The 16,656-nt window shown below is 35.4% G+C and overlaps 2 protein-coding genes across 2 annotated transcripts; one reads left to right on the top strand and one right to left on the bottom strand.

Moving 5' to 3' along the window:
* Positions 1 to 618: 618 nt before the first annotated feature.
* LOC111010038 (pumilio homolog 2) lies at positions 619 to 6,304 on the top strand. The gene is made up of 9 exons (XM_022283305.2): positions 619 to 1,621; positions 1,919 to 3,426; positions 3,521 to 3,662; positions 3,812 to 3,919; positions 4,097 to 4,309; positions 4,439 to 4,549; positions 4,703 to 4,897; positions 5,197 to 5,371; positions 5,731 to 6,304. The coding sequence occupies exons 1-9, from the start codon at positions 983 to 985 to the stop codon at positions 5,775 to 5,777; spliced, it is 3,138 nt and encodes a 1,045-aa protein (XP_022138997.1). The 5' UTR covers positions 619 to 982; the 3' UTR covers positions 5,778 to 6,304.
* A 1,683-nt stretch (positions 6,305 to 7,987) lies between these two features.
* On the bottom strand, positions 7,988 to 10,982 carry LOC111009965 (ribulose bisphosphate carboxylase/oxygenase activase, chloroplastic). Its single transcript, XM_022283207.2, has 6 exons — positions 10,821 to 10,982; positions 10,153 to 10,481; positions 9,912 to 10,017; positions 9,482 to 9,567; positions 8,912 to 9,384; positions 7,988 to 8,572 (listed from the first exon to the last, which is right to left on the bottom strand). Exons 1-6 carry the CDS (start codon positions 10,863 to 10,865, stop codon positions 8,292 to 8,294), a joined length of 1,320 nt encoding a protein of 439 aa, XP_022138899.1. The 5' UTR covers positions 10,866 to 10,982; the 3' UTR covers positions 7,988 to 8,291.
* Positions 10,983 to 16,656: the final 5,674 nt, after the last annotated feature.

Genomic DNA, 16,656 nt, shown 5'->3' with positions numbered 1-16,656 from the left:
TAAAAAAAAATTCTTTTTTTTGGACTTTTATAAAATTATCTCATCCTTCTTCTAATCTATTATATAAAGAAACTCAATTTTCTTTGTATACTACTATAAACTTACATAACCTGTTATTTATAGTGTGATAATATGATATTTGAGCATAATTTTGAAAAATATTAATAAACAATTTATAGTCCAATACTATAATTTTGGTTAATATGAATCTTTCCAAGATTTTTCGAGAGGAGAAAAAGGAGAGCAAATTCTAAATTTAGAAAGGGAAACAAAACCGATCTCGTTTGAAATAAATATAAAAATAAAAGAAAAAAAATCCCCAACAAATTAGACATAATCGGCAATTTTCTTTCTTCCTCTGCCCTCTATTTGTGTCATTATGTCTAAATTTTTCCATTTTATTTTTCCTGAAAATGAGAAAAAAAGGAAAAAGAAAAAAAGAAAAAAGAAGAAGAAATTCCAAAACCGGCAAAATCTTGCATTAATCACTGAAATAAAACCCTAAAAGGATATCTTGTAAGAATATATCCGGTGGAATCAATCCCTGCCGTTCGTTTATTTATCCAACGGCTCAGATCTTCCCACCTCTCGTGCTTATCATTCCCCTTCCTCACTTCACTGTCTCCTTTCTTCGCTTCCTTTCTCTCTGTGAAACTAAAAAAAAATGGCGAAACGAAGCCCGTCTTCTGCGATCATCTTTTCTTTCCAGACCCAATCTGATTCGCATATTACTGTAATCTAATCACTAATCAATAAGTAAAAGAATCTCAAGTTTTGACCTGTAGAGCTATTTTTATGTTTTTTCTTTCTTCCCCTGTTTGGATTCTTGTCTGAAGCTATGGGGTGGTTGTAATTTTTGAGCCTGGGAATTGGTTGTTTGAAGCTTTCAAACGGAACCCCACTTTTGTTTTTTCGATTTTGAGCTCGTTTTTAGCTCAAAGTTGGGAGCTTTTTCTTTTTCTTCTTCTTCCGCAGTTCAGTTATGGTTACGGATACTTATTCCAAATTGGGGGCCGAAATTTCAATGCGATCGACGCTGAAAAGTGGCGATTATGGCGAGGATTTGGGGCTGTTGATACGGCAGCAGAGGCAGCACCACGAAGCTGTGAGTGATAGAGAGAAGGAACTCAGCCTCTGCCGGAGTGGCTCTGCGCCGCCGACCGTCGAAGGCTCTTTATCCGCCGTCGGCGGTATGTTTAATGCCTCGGATTTATTGGGATTCAACAAAACCGCCGGAAAAGGGTTTGTCTCCGATGAGGAGCTTCGCTCTGATCCTGCTTATGTCAGCTACTACTATTCCAATGTGAATCTGAACCCTCGCCTTCCGCCGCCGCTCCTCTCGAAGGAGGACTGGCGGTTCGCGCAGCGGTTGCACGGCGGAGGGGGTGCTGGGGGATTGGGGGGAATTGGAGATAGGAGGGAGGGGAGTAGAGGAATTGGTGGCGATGAAGGGGTTAATGGGAATGGGTCACTTTTTCTGTTGCAGCCTGGAGTCGGAGCCAAGGAGGATACCGGTGTCGAATCGAGGCGGGTTGCTGGTGATTGGACTGGCGATGGCCTTATCGGGCTGCCGGGTTTGGGACTTGGGAGTAGGAAGAAAAGCATTGCAGAGATCCTTCAGGTGATTATGCTTTTTAACAGTTTTTATATGAGCTTGGCTACTTTCCATTATGTATTGTTTGTTCATTCATGTTTTCGGGAAGATTTCTTTTTCCTCAAGTAGCTGTTAAGTTCATAAATTTTTGTTTGTTTTGTACCAATTCTGATGATCCAAGTATTCCTAATTGAACTAAATTGCATTCTGTTTCATGTTACTTATTATGAGTATTGTACTGATACTGGTTATGTTTTGTCTTTTCTCTTAATAGAAACTTTATTTTGTTAAGTTTCTGCTATATGGTTTGGTTTTTCATGGCAGGATGATTTAAGTAATGGAATATCCCTCTCCCGACATCCTTCTCGCCCGACTAGCCGCAATGCCTTTGATGACGCTCTCGAATCTTCGGAAGGCCAATTTGCTTACTTGCATCAAGATATGGCAGCAATTGGTGGGAACAAACAGGGTATATCTGCAGTCCAAGGAGTTGGTGCCTCCGCTCCTCATACTTATGCATCAGCAGTAGGAGCCTCCCTGTCCAGAAGTGGAACTCCCGACCCTCAACTCGTAGCAAGAGCTCCGAGTCCTCGTATTCCTACAGTTGGTGGAAGGATATCTGGTCCTGTGGATAAAAGAAGTTCTTTCAACGGGGTTTCGCTAAAGGCGAGTGAGTCTGCAGACCTAGTGTCTTCTTTTTCTGGCATGAATTTGTCGACAAATGGTATTCTAGATGACGAGAGCCACTTGCGGTCGGATATTCAGCAGGAGATCGATGATCATCATAACTTCTTCAATATGCAAACTAATCAAAATGATATGAAAAGGTATCTGGGTCTAAAGAACTCAGACTCTGGGAAGTTTCATCTACACTCATCTTCTCAATCAGCTAGGGGGTCTCATCAAAATAATTCTCTTGGGTCGGGTGTTGATCAAGCTGAATTCAACAAGCAAGGTGTTTCATCCCCTACTTCATATATGAAGGGGCCATATAAACAAACACTTAATAACGCACGAGGTTCCCCGTCTCACAATCAGAATATTGACAGTGCAAACTCTTCTTTCTTGAATTATGGATTTAGCGGCTATACGACTAATCCTCTGGTTTCCTCCATTGTTGGCACCCATCTTGGCAGCAGTAATTTGCCACCGCTGTATGAGAATGCTGCTGCTGCATCGGCAATGGGACTAAGTGGCATGAATGCTAGAGCATTTGGTGGATTACCTTTAGGATCAAGTATGTTGGAAACAGCCACCGAATTTCAAAATAACAACAGGTTGGAAAATCATAATACTATTCAGTTACCTGCACTGGATCCGTCGTATATTCAATATTTGGGATCAAATGAATACGCTGCTGCACAGGTGGCTGCCGGAATTACTGACCCTCCGTTGGATGGTGAAAGCTTGATGGGCAATGGATATATGGATTTACTGGGAGTCCAGAAAGCAGCCTACCTTGGAGCATTGCTTTCACCTCAAAATTCACAGTTTGTTCTACCCTATTTTGGCAAATCTGGCAGTTTAAGTCATAACTACTATGGCAACCCAGGGTTTGGTCTAGGCATGTCGTATCCTGGGAGTCCGTTGGCTGGATCGCTTCTTCCTGGCTCTCCTGTTGGGTCTGGTAATTCCATCAACCACATCGGTAAGAACTTGCGCTTCTCTTCAGGAATGCGGAATTTAGCTGGAGGTGGCATTGGAGGTTGGCATTCTGAAGCTGGTGGCAATATGAATGGAGGTTTTGTGTCTTCTTTGCTTGATGAGTTCAAAAGCAACAAAAGCAAATGTTTTGAACTTTCAGAAATTGCAGGCCATGTTTTCGAGTTCAGGTATTCGCCATTGGACGGCTTAGACTTCTTCTATGCTATTAGTAATGCAGCTCGAACTGAATGTAAATGTTTCTCTCATTTTCCTTCCAAACAGCTCTGATCAATACGGAAGTCGATTCATTCAACAGAAACTTGAGACTGCCTCCATAGAAGAGAAAGACATGGTTTTCCATGAAATTATGCCACAAGCTCTTTCCTTGATGACCGATGTTTTTGGTAATTATGTTGTCCAGAAGGTATTTCTTTTTTGCATTGACTTTGATCCCGACTTGCTTTCCATACTTGTATTAAGCATAAGATCATGGATTGACAAGATTGAATAACTACTAATTTGTTTCCGATTTGATTACGAGCATCGAGTTGTTTAATGTCTGTTGGCATCCAGTTTTTTGAGCACGGAACTGCATCCCAAATAAGGGAACTCGCTGATCAACTCAATGGACACGTGCTAGCACTTAGTCTTCAAATGTATGGCTGCAGAGTGATTCAAAAGGTCCGCTTTGCTGCTTGTTGTCTTATCTGAAAATCTTCAGATTCCTTTTGCATCACTTCCCTTTCACTTTTTGAGACGTCGCTCCCTGTTCTTTTATACAAACTTGAGTTTGAGCTAAAGTTCTGCTGCAATTTTTACACTAACCAAAATAATTTGGTCTCTCAAACATCATTTCAGGCAATTGAAATGGTTGACGTTGACCAGCAGACTAAAATGGTTACAGAATTAGATGGTCATATCATGCGTTGTGTACGTGACCAAAATGGGAACCATGTTGTACAGAAGTGCATTGAATGCATACCTGAGGACGCCATTCAGTTCATTGTTTCGACATTTTATGATCAAGTCGTGACACTGTCAACTCATCCATATGGTTGTCGTGTTATACAGGTAAGTTATTTCATACTGTTCCCTCTGATCTTTTATGAACAAAATTGCATCATTCTACGAAATTTTCTACAATAATCATTACATTTATTGGTTGCAATGCTAAAATCATTCAATAATTTCCTCTCACAGAGAGTCCTCGAGCACTGCAACAACCCGAAAACGCAGCACATCATGATGGATGAGATTTTGCAGTCTGTCTGCATGTTGGCTCAAGATCAGTATGGAAACTATGTTGTGCAGGTTTGTCAATAATCAAGGCACTCTTTTTTAGTAGTTGGAAGGGCATTTTAAGTAGCTCTGGCCTGCATGAAAAATTGCTTATCTCATTGAGTTGTTTTGTAGTTTTTGTCACCAAAGTGCTGTAAGTTTCTAATTAGTTGCCCTTGATCTTAGCACGTGCTCGAGCACGGGAAGCCGCACGAACGCTCTGCTATTATAAAGAAACTGACTGGGCAGATAGTTCAAATGAGTCAACAGAAGTTTGCCTCCAATGTCATCGAGAAATGTCTCACTTTTGGAACTTCTTCTGAACGCCAGGCCCTGGTGAACGAGATGCTTGGTACCACTGATGAAAATGAGCCCCTTCAGGTATTGTCCACATCCCCTCGAGAAATTCCTCCATCCCCGACCATACCGAAAATGAAAGTTAATATAAAAGATCTCTATTGCCTTGGTATGACAATTTTAAGTAAGCCAATTCATTGTCTGCTCCAAAAGGAGAAATTTGAGAAAGATATTCCTTTCTCTACCTGTTTCTACTGCATTTTTTTGGTCTAAAGCACGAATTTTTATTGTCTTCCATTTTGAACTTGTCGTCCTGCAGATTCTTATGGAAAAAGGAAACCCAACGAATATCTTAACGTTCTTTACTCTGTTGTCAAATCCAGGTTATGATGAAGGATCAGTTTGCAAACTACGTTGTTCAGAAAGTGCTGGAAACGTGCGATGACCAGCAACTTGAACTAATTCTTAATAGGATTAAAGTTCATCTAAATGCTCTGAAGAAGTATACCTACGGTAAGCACATAGTCGCTCGTGTGGAGAAACTCGTCGCTGCCGGAGGTATGATCTCTCTATCTACCAATTATTTTACTGTATCTTTTTTTTTTACTTCTGTACTAGGTAGAACGTCCTTTAGAGCTTCAACCTATTCAAAACTTGCATGCGGTGTGAGGTGGATACTCAGTAAATGAGCGAAAAGGAAAAGAATAACGAGCGAGAATAAAACAGGATAGCTAGCAAAGTAGTGTTGGAAATTAAAAAAGGAAAAAGAAAAACACAAGGGAAGAGAAAATAAGAGATAGGGAACTCACACCATTCACTGGAAGTTCTCGAGTTTGTTCTTATGTTCGATCTTGATTGATATTATTTCGTTTCTTCAATGTCGGGGTATCTAAAACGAACTCAAATTGCATTGACAGAGAGGAGGATTAGCATTCTGGCTCCGAAGCCAGCGCAGATGGGTTAGGAAAACAGGGAAGGAAGTTGTACAGCTAACTGAGGATAGCACAAAGCGCGGTCTCTCTTTCCGCTTCCGTTTAATGTCTGTCTAGTAAGTAATAGCTGCTGTATCTATATGATTCAGATAGAAGCTGACTTGAAATAAGAAAAAAAACAAAACAAAACAAAACAAAAAAAAGAAGAAAAGAACTGTTGGCTGTACATTTTATAATCTGAGAGTATAGAGAAAGATGAAGGTAGATGAAGAGAGTTTGAGGGACAGATGAACAAAAAGGCCGATGCTGCCCCTAAAGAGAAGAGATAAGAAGTTTTTAGTATTTGAATTTTGTTTTAGGCTGTAAAAAGGGAGGAGGAGGAGGAGGAGGAAGAGGAGGTAGAAAAATCAAAATGTTTGATGATCAGATCATGGTTTGTACAAATATTAGCTTGGTGGAGTTATGCTTTTGTTTTTTTCTTTTAGGATTTTTCTCTTCTGATGATGTATGAGATTTTGATTCTTCATCTTTGTTATTTCAACTTTTTTTCTTTCTTGAAGTTGAGTTTTTTTTTTCTTCCTTTGCTTGTAAAATGTTAATTTAGTAGGCCATTTTGTTGAATTATGGGTCGTTTGCTGTTTCATCAATAACGACTTTGCTTGAATAGGATCTGTTCTATAGGTTGTACTACTCTGTGAAGAATCTATGATGTATGTATGATTTTAAGAATTGTTATCTTCTAGTAGGCCATTTTAAAAATGCTTTTGAATTTTCAGCTAAAGGTTTTGAAATTTGAGTACAATTTTTAATTAATTGTTTTTAAAAAAAGAATAGAAGGGTTATCAAATGCCACTTCTTTTTTTTTTTTTTGAAAATCAATTAATTAGTTTTGTTTTTACGTTTTAAAATTATTCAAACTTTTGAAATAAACCACTTTTAGTTTTTAAAATTTGAATGAATTTTATAATTATTTTCGGAAATAGATTGAACAACCAAGATTTGTAGCAAGTGAATGTGAGTTTCAAAAGGTACTTTTTTTTCTTCTTTCTTTTTTTGAAACATTTCAAAGGGTACTTTGCTTGGAAGAACTTGAGATAATTGATTTTTGGTTTTTCTGTTTCAACTGAAAAATTGGTGGAACGGTTTATTTATTTATTTATTTTACTTTCTATAACAAAATCTTTTTTTTTTTGTCCAACTAAAAAGAATATTAATTCATTTCTTAAAGAGCAATGCACAAACGCCTATAAAGACTATTTTTGGTTTCAATTTCTTCTATTGAAAAAAGTCTTCTTGAAGTATAAAACAAATGCATTTATCACTTTATGGTAGGGAAATTTAAGTGCCCACTGTTTCAATTTTTATAACTAAAATATCAATTTTAGAGAACAAAAAACCATTATATTATATTATCTCTCTCCTCCATTGTCAATGTATCCAAAGCATATTGAATTTTCAAAAACTTATTTTGAAAAGCAAAGGTTTATATACCATCATTTTAGTTTTGGTTTATTTGCTTCTCAGAGTCTTTATTTTGGCTTATATACTTTTAACTTTTGTTCATTTAATTAGTGTATCTTTAAAACGTTTGTTTTGGTTTCACTACGTTTAAAAAAGTGATCATTTTTAGTCCTATTTGTAAAATTTTAACACATTTTTATTCACAGTGGACTCTCTTTAATAAAAATTTATGATATATTTTAAAAATTTAAGGAGTAAAGTGTCATACTAAAATTATGATCGAAATAAATAAGAAAAAAATAAAATTAAGGGTTTTACATACACTTTTTTGATTTTTTGAAATACAAGGACCAAACAAAATCTTTCGAAAGTATATGGATTTAAATGAACAAAAATTGAAAATATAACGATCAAAATGACATTTAAACATTTAAAGTAATATGAAGTAATTTTACTTTTTTTTTTTTGTAAAAGAGACTTATCGATAAAACTTAGGTGCTTATGGCTTCTTTTGATAATCAATTCAACTTCTAACCAAAAAGATATACCTGGGTTATATTTCATTTCTTCGGCGTTAGCGACTATTCTCAAGAATCAAGAATCAAAAAGAGAGGGAAGCCCTATAAGTCACGGGGAAGGTTCGTTTATAGGTTCATTTCTCTTAATTGTTTTTTTTTTGTGACAATGAGAGAGCATCTAAGTTTTATCTTTTAATCAATATTCTTTTGTTCCCAAAAGTAGACATTGAAGAGACAAATGGTGATTCCCAACACATGCTAGGTAAGCAAAACATGGATTTTGCTCATTCATTGACTTGGAAAATACATTGCTAGGATCAACATTTTTCACAATGCACATTGAAACACAAAGTTACAAAATGGGACAATAGAAAAACTTAGAAACCAAAGTGACAATATAATTTTTATTTTGATATGTGATTTGCTTCCACAAAAGAAGAAAGAACAAAAAGGCCTGAAAATATATAGGTCAGGCAAATCCGATCAGCATCATGAACACAACAACTTGAGTCTCACCATCTTCTTCATTTTCATCAAATCAGATCAGATCAGATCAGAACTCAAGCTTTAGAAAGCTCCTCTGGTAATGGCATCTTCATTGGCATTGCCAAGAGCAGCTTCATTCAAGTACTTGTCTGCCAACTGCACCCTCTTCACATTCTCTTGCTCTTGAACCAGCATGTTACCATACTCCAACAGCTTCGCCAAGGTCATCTTCGGCTGCTCGAACTTCGGTGGTGGCTCTTTCGAGTTCACCAGCTTCTTCCCCACGCCCTCCACTCCGACTCCGACGATCCAATTCCTTACTTCGTCGTCGTACACTCTTGCCCTCAATGCACCGAAGAAATCTGTGTGCAAGTTTGTTTCAAGAAGTCAGATAGACTTGCAAGCTTCTACTTTTAGGTTTACTACAGTTTAACGAGAAATTTTAGAGTTGTCATGTAGTTCTTAAATAACTCATAGATGTTATAGGATCCTATATAATTCTTAAAAATGTTGCTGACTTACAATAAATGAGTTGTACTTATATTTTCTAACATGTTTAGTAAAGTTCCTGTGCTCAAGCTCTTGTAATATCATTTAAAAATGAGGAGCACATATAAGAGGAGTGTTGGGAACATTAATAAAAGATTAAAGATACCGTAATTAACTTATTAGCTTAAAATTTTGGGTGAGAAGAGACTTACCAATGGATTGTCCCGGGAAAGTATCGACCAGCTTGACAATGTCCTCAACGGGGACGTTGTCGGTCCTGAAGATACCTGTGCACACACCGATACGATCTTCTCTGGTCGGAGCCCAGTAGAACTTCTCCATACGACCGTCACGAATCAAGGGAGCGTAGAGGGTGGAGAAGTCGTTACCAGTGACGATGATCGGAACACGGGGGTTGTCCTCCTTGTTGTACATTCCGGGGAGCTGGACGTTGGTGGGGTTGTCGGCGATGTTCATGAGGGTGGCGTTGACCATCTGGTTGTTGACGGTGTACTGCGTGGTGCCGCCGAGACGACCGGCACCAGCGTCGAGATCGTTGATGAAGAGGCAGGACATCTTCCCCTTCTTGATTATGTCCGCCGCCTCACGGTACCTCTGACGGATCAGCTTCGCCGGCTCTCCGGCGTTTCCACTTTCCAATTCTCCGGCGCTCATCATGATGGGGCTGTAACACAACGCCAGAAAATTAGTGTTGGTAAAGGAACTACTCTAGACAACTATACAAGCTTAAAACTCGCGAGTTCAAAACACGATTCACTCACCTGATTCCCATCTTGGCAAATACGAGTTCACATTGGAAGGATTTCCCTTGTCCTTTGCCTCCCCAGATACCCAAAATGAGAGGAACCTAACAAAATACACCATTAGTAAGAAAATTTTCAGAGGGACAAAATTTAGAAAGAAAGTTTTAAAATTTGGAATTCTTTTATAATTTTTTTAAATAACCAAAAAAGGCAAATTGAACCTTACTTTCCCCCTGTCACTAATTCAAAATTTTCTTGTAACGCGAGTTTGGAATAATTTTTGAAAGGATAAAAAATGCTTTTAGCTCAATTAAAAGAACTTTTCACAATTTTTCAAAATACACTTATAAAACAGTTCCAAAAGTACTTACAAAAGAAGTATTTCATCTAAAAACACAATTTTTCTAAAAGTCATCTTGAATTCTTTAAATCTGCAGGGATTTAAAACCTTGATGTTTGGGAGGGTCATGAAGTTCTTGGAAATGTGAATGACCAACTTGTCCAGAAAAGCAGGAGCAATGTAGAAACCATCCATGTTGTTGTCCAGATTGTACCTATATATGAACCGTACAAACCGCGGTTATCAATCAAATCGAGGAAAAATTATAAAATATGGCCGCATTAATAATTCGTTGGATGCAAATTCAAAATCTGTATGTGTTTTGATAGTCGATATTTTGACTACTTACTGTTTAAGTCCAGTACTGAGGTATTCATAAGAGCTCATAACAGCATAATGGGTTCCATCATTCATGGGGGCCTGGAAGAGGGAGTCCACCATTCCCTTTCCTCTTGTGATGTCTTGTTGGTCGTCGGACGTGTCATAGGCGAGCCCTCTCCACTTGTCTTTCGACGTCTGCTTCTCGAGATCTTCATCAACATCTGACGCCACCACCTTGAAGCTGCCCGAGGAGGCTTTCGAGTTGACGATTCTCGAGTTCACCGCTTTCTTCAAGCTGCTACCGAAGAACACCGAGCTTGGAACTGAAGTTGTCGAGCCAGAGCCGTTCAGGCTCAACTAAAGAACAACACCGCAAAACGTCAGAGATATGAATAAAAGACTAAAATTTCAGAAATCGAGGTACTCTGTTCAAACTCTTAGTTAATATAATTATCTCTGGAGTCACTTATTAAACTTTAAGCTAACTTTCAAGCCCATAAACAGGGTGAAAATTAAGAATACAAATAAAAGATTAAATTTTTACAGTGAATTTTCTCTTATAGTCACTTATTAAACATTGTCTGACAGCTTAAACTTTTGAGTACCGGAGTAAAGAAAATCCAGAACTATCTCTTTCGTACAAAAAAAGAAAGGGCCAATTACGATTCGAGTATAAAAAGAAGGTTAAGAACTCACCGGGGCTCGGTTGACGACTCCGACGGTAGCGGCGGAGGCGGCCATCGGGTTTTCGTGGGTGTGTGAAGGGAGAGCACAGAGAGGAAGGTGATTGGAGAAGAGGGATGATTGGAGGATAAAGGGCAGTGGGCAGTGGGCAGTGACTTTATAGAGGCAATGGATATGGTGATTTTGAGGCCATTGAAAAATGATATCCTAACCATGAGTTTCTGCAATTCTCAACAACCACACAGTTGAGATTGGCTGGAGGGACACGTGGCAGCAGGACAGGGCTTGTTAGTTGATCCTCAGAAGACCCTAGTGGTTGGCTTTAAAGGGACCTTCTTCTCCATAAAAATTATGGCCATTTCATTGTCACACAACCAAGCTCACCCATTGGTCCATTTTCCTCCAAACAAAAACAACATAATTCCTAAAGTTTGATTAAAAAAAACCCAATAATTTAACCTACACAACCCCGTCGTGTGAAAATTCTGCCGCTTTTTTAATCCAACTTTACATTTTGTGGTTAAAAAATACGAGTAAGATTCACTTATCTATTTAAATACAGTAGATTTAGATCGCGATACAATTAAACTAGGTAAGAAGGTTAGTGGAAACTCTTACTAATTAGTACAGACAGAGAGGATGGAGTTTTAAAAATTTATTTGTCTATTTTTAGATTGGATTTGGAAGGAGTATTTTGATGTTATATGTTAAATAGTACTTTGAAAATAAGAAAAAAAAACTTGCTCTCATTTTCTTATTAGTATGATATAATTTAAATAACAATAATGGTGTTTTTTTTTTAAATAATACTTCATTCAACCGAACTAGTGCGCCATTAAGGCTACCAAGTTTTGACAGTCGCTTTAACAACGCTTAGAAGCCAATTAGGAAAATTGTTCAACCACAAATTAGGATTTCCAATAATGAAAGATTTCTTTGATAAACAATGAGCAACTTTGTTTGATTCTCTGCAGCATGCCTAAAAGCGCAAGCATTGAATGATTTGGCCAGATGCTTCACGTAATCGTCCACCCAGGACGCTTCTTCTCCTTGCCAAGCAATGCGCCAGTCGCAAACCCTCCGACCTAATCGCGAGGATTTTGGCCATCAGAGAAGAGATACCACCATGTGTAAATCAACCAATGCCGCCTGAATTTCGTTTCTATCATTGCAAATCAAGGCCCCAATTCCATATATATCCCCTGTAATCGAAGCGTCCGAATTAATCTTCATCAAGAAGCCCGCAGGCAAAGGGATGATAGTAATATTAATGTTTTTAAACAATAATTGTGTTTAAAAATATTACATTATGAATTATAAAAACAATTTGAAACTATAACTCAAATAGATAGATACTAATATTTCATCATAAATATGATCTAAATTTAACTCATTTATAGTATTCTACATTCATGTGACATCCTAAGCATAGTTCGAATCTCACTCCCACATATTATACTAAAAAAAATATATTCTTCATTCGGTAAAGTGATGTAATTTTTAAATAATAAATGTAAATTCGAAAATATAAGGATGTCCCGATCTGAAGATTGAGCTTCCAAAGAGGAATTTGAATCACAAGTTCACGTGAGAGGCCCATTGGCCATTGGTGCTTTGAAATTTTGGATGTACAAAATTATTGAAGTATTTGTTTTTTCCCATCAGATGAGAGGTTAAGAGGAGGGATAAGGATAGGTTCATTTTCAGCCTTCCCTCTTCGTAACAAAATCCAGAATTTCCATTTCATTTTCTTTTCGCTCTCTACTATTTTAGATCGTATGTATTACTGGCTTGATTTAGTCCTTAATTGTGCCCCACATTGGGACCGAGGGCACGATGCGCATGACTATGACCTATGATTTTAAGAATTAATATATCATAAATGTCTTTGTAAAAATGTTATAAAAAATTTAACAATGGGTACAAAATGGAAATTATTTTTCCCACTTTCTTACTACTTTAGAAATTTAATTTCATCACACTAAACTAGGAGTATAAGTGAGAGGTGAAATAAAGGGAGAGAAATGATTGGTATGTGGATGAGTGGTCTAAATTAGGTTGAGGGGTGGGAGAAAATTAATGGGCATGTGAGAGAGAATTTAATTTGTATGAGACAGAGAAAAAAATGTGCGGGTAAAATTATTATTATTTATCTTCAACATGGTAGGATGGATAATTAAACCATCTATGATTGAGGGAGTAATATGTGTTTTATTCGAGGTTTTAAATGTCTATGTAAATGTCAAGACCTCAATTTCATGGAAATGTTGATAAAATATCGATATTGATGGATATTTAAGTAAAAGTTAGAAAAATTAAAAGAATCGTAAAAAATATTTAAATGAACAAATAATCATTTTCCTATTTCTAAATTAGTTAAAATAATTAATCTTAATATTATGAATATATTAGTGATATTTTATTGATATTTGTAATATTTTGTCGATTTTCTTGTACTCTGATGTAAATGTTGAATTACCCCTTATGTCGATGTCGAACCCATGAAAACATGAATATATCGATGGAAATGTCGAATATTGATTGATATTGATGGAAATATCGATGGATATGTTGAGGAATATTTAAAATCATGGTTTTATCCCCGATGAATTTAGGGTTTGTTTTGATATGTTTATTATTTTCAAGATTAAATTGATTGAGTAAATATGTTTTTGTCAACTTTGTTTTTTAAAACTATTTTTGTATTATGTGATCCTTTTGAAAATAATATTGTTTTCACTGTTTATTTTAAACTTTAAAATACAAAATTATATTAAAAAGATAAAAACTTTGATAAGTATATTATTTGATGTTCTAAACTCGTTTTATTTTTGTTTTCTTTATTTATTAATTTTTTAGCACACTATGGGGTGGGTGATCGAACTCACAACCTCTTTTGGTTGAAGATATATATATGTCAATTACCGCTATATGTTCACTTCGACATTCATTTCATTTTTGTTAAAATTAAACATGTAAAATATAATATACTATCACTTATATAATATTGCAAAATAACAATTTTACAAAATTTATAACATATATGTTAATAAATTATTAATAGTATTTTAGATTCACCTAAATATTAGTGGGTACTATTATTAGTTTACAAATATATTACTAAATACTTTAAATAATTTAAATTTAAATTGAGTTTTAATTTACAAATCTACTATCAAACATATATCTAAAAACACTAATAACCTTAATTTTGTGTTTTTTTAGTACTCAAAAGTTACATGTGCTCCAGAGAGAGTGATGGACCAAAGAAAGAGACACGTGGCTCGAGGAGAAAAAAAAAACCTTGAGATGATAGCCTATTGGGCTTTTAAAAAGTAAGGCTTCCAAGCCCGAGAAAAGCCCAATGAAAATGATAAAAAAAATTAAAAAAAAAACTCTTGAAATTTATGGCTAAATATATTTTTACTCTCTGTTTCGTATTTTCGTAAAAAAATGGTAGACGTGGGCATAAATAAACTAGTAATTAAGACGTTATTTATCTATATAAAAGTTGCGTTATTTATCTGTATAAAAGTTAGAGGTTCGAACTTCGATCTTTTATTGAACTATAATTGACATAGAACATTATTTTGTACAGACAGAAAGAAGATGATCGTTATTTGCCATTTTGATGACATCATATTTATCGGAAATAATAGTAGTGCTGTGTTTGGGAGGATCAAGTCCATGGAAATATGGTCTTTAAACCATATAATCTGTACAGGATGATTGATGGATGAAATACTAGATATATTCTAAATTTCTCGTACCCATTGGCTAGCTTATGGAAATAAACTGACTGTTTGCACTAATTTGGACACGAATGCGTGAGTTATATTGAAAATACTTAGTAAATTATTTAGATCGAAACTTGAATTTGCACTGATTTGCACTTTACTAAGTCCTAATTACTAGAATTTAATTAACTTAGAGTGAGTCTGAGATGTGGTTAGAAAAAATGTTTTTAAGTGAATCATTTTGTATAAATATTAATAAATAAAAAGTATATAAAAGTGATTTTTACATGGTTTTAGAATTTCTCGATCTAGTTTCAATTATTGAAATTTTTAATAATTAGTTAAAAATACTTTTAATTTACAACTCTTTAAAATTTTATTCATATACTACCAATTTTCTATTTGAAAAGAAAAATAATTTTAGTCTTCCTATAAACCCTTTAAAAAGGGTGCCAAAACATTTACTTGATCAAAACTACTATATATATACATGGATAATATTATTGTGATTTCCAATTTTATAATAACTAATCAAGTTTTGTCTGGCTAACCTAAGGTTAGCTCAGTCGTAATTGACACTCGTTTCTAAATGAGAGGTAAGTTTGAATTCCCATCCTCATTTGTTGTTAAAAAAAAAAAAGTTGTGTGCTAGCGAGAGACGTAAGATTAGAAACAAGAAATAATAAATAAGTTGAATTAAGAACGTTACACGTGACTTAAAAAACCTAAAAACTGTAACTTTTTTTAGGCCAATCACACTCTCCGGTTTCTATTTTGTCACTAAAAAACCCTACTCTCCAAATTTCACTCTTTATCATCAACCTTTTTTTTTCAAAGGGATTTTATTTTTGCTGCAACAGCATATGGTTGAGATACTCATAAATCAATTAAATTTACCAAATCCATCCGCTTGAGTTTTTTGATTTAGTAGTGTTTTATTCATCCTTAATATAGTATTAGAGTGAGAGGTCTTGTATTCGAACCCAATGTCATATGTATGATGATGGGAGCTATGAGTGCAGGTATGTAATCGTTAATTTGACTTTCTTTGCCACGTCCAAAGCAAACATATTTAGTTAAAAAAAAAAAAGATGATGTCCAAGAAAAACACATAAATATTCTAGAGATTTAACAAAACTAATTAGATCAACAATAAACTAACTAAATTCATACATTTAATATAGCCTAGCTATGTGTATACCATTACATCAAATAATACCAAATTAATCAGAACAATGTCATTTCAAAAACAGAATAGGTTCCACAAACAAAATGGCCAAGTTCAAAACCAAACAAAAATGGAAAGTAATATATTGCATCAATCAAATCAAGAGCCAGTTTGTCTGTCTTTTTTACTTTTTCCATTCTCTTGCCAGTGCCAACTTGTTTGTTTGATTGACAGCTTAAACAATTGGAAAAGAATTTACAAAGCACAATAAAAACCATATTGCTAAAACTGGCCAAACCAAACAAACAGACAAACATTAGTAATTAAAAATTGGAAAAGAAAGAAGAAAAAAAAGTGTGAGGGAATATGCACATGATGATACACAAAAAAGACACTTAATTTCATCGTTAAACTCGAAAACCAATAAGCCAACCCTCCACCAATATCCTTAATTTGAATTATTCCCATGCCCATGCATGCATTTCATTGCACAACCAAAAGCTCAGAATTGACACAAAGTTATGCCTCACCCCTCAAAAAGTATAATATTTTAAGTTACCCTCGAGACATTTCACCCAAGAGATTGGCCTAGTTAGTGGGACAAGTTTTGAAAAAAACTTAGGTGCCTACGAATAGATAAGACAAATTTATGAATGTACGAAAAAAGAGAGAGAAAATAGAATAAATATCTGTCAAGGATAGTAAGTTGGAGGATACTTACCTACCACTAAAAACTTAAGCTTTATCCATATTTTGAAGAAAAAAAAAGAAAATCCTACCGTTAGAAAATTTAATGATGGGCAGCAAAAATTTCTAGTCTTATCACGAGCTCATATTTTTGTTGCAACTCCCTATCTCTCCTCTCGAGGAAAGAAAAAAGTATATATCTTTATTTCATCTCTGGTATCTGTATGCAACAAAAATTTTAGGTTCACCAAGATAA

The sequence above is a fragment of the Momordica charantia genome, assembly GCF_013281855.1.
Source record: "Momordica charantia cultivar OHB3-1 chromosome 9 unlocalized genomic scaffold, Mcharantia_2.0 BLBB01000009.1, whole genome shotgun sequence".
NCBI lineage: Eukaryota > Viridiplantae > Streptophyta > Magnoliopsida > Cucurbitales > Cucurbitaceae > Momordica > Momordica charantia.
This window is presented reverse-complemented; position numbering and strand designations above follow the sequence as displayed.

What these genes read in the sequence shown, in the direction of transcription:
- LOC111010038 (XM_022283305.2), top strand. Translation starts at nt 983, where the DNA reads ATGGTTACGGATACTTATTCCAAATTGGGGGCCGAAATTTCAATGCGA. An exon ending in GGCCATGTTTTCGAGTTCAG is followed by an intron (nt 3,427 to 3,520) that starts GTATTCGCCATT and finishes CCTTCCAAACAG; the next exon opens with CTCTGATCAATACGGAAGTC. An exon ending in ATGGTTGTCGTGTTATACAG is followed by an intron (nt 4,310 to 4,438) that starts GTAAGTTATTTC and finishes TTCCTCTCACAG; the next exon opens with AGAGTCCTCGAGCACTGCAA.
- LOC111009965 (XM_022283207.2), bottom strand. Translation starts at nt 10,865, where the DNA reads ATGGCCGCCTCCGCCGCTACCGTCGGAGTCGTCAACCGAGCCCCG. An exon ending in GAGTCGTCAACCGAGCCCCG is followed by an intron (nt 10,482 to 10,820) that starts GTGAGTTCTTAA and finishes GTTGTTCTTTAG; the next exon opens with TTGAGCCTGAACGGCTCTGG. An exon ending in TGACCCTCCCAAACATCAAG is followed by an intron (nt 9,568 to 9,911) that starts GTTTTAAATCCC and finishes GTATTTTGTTAG; the next exon opens with GTTCCTCTCATTTTGGGTAT.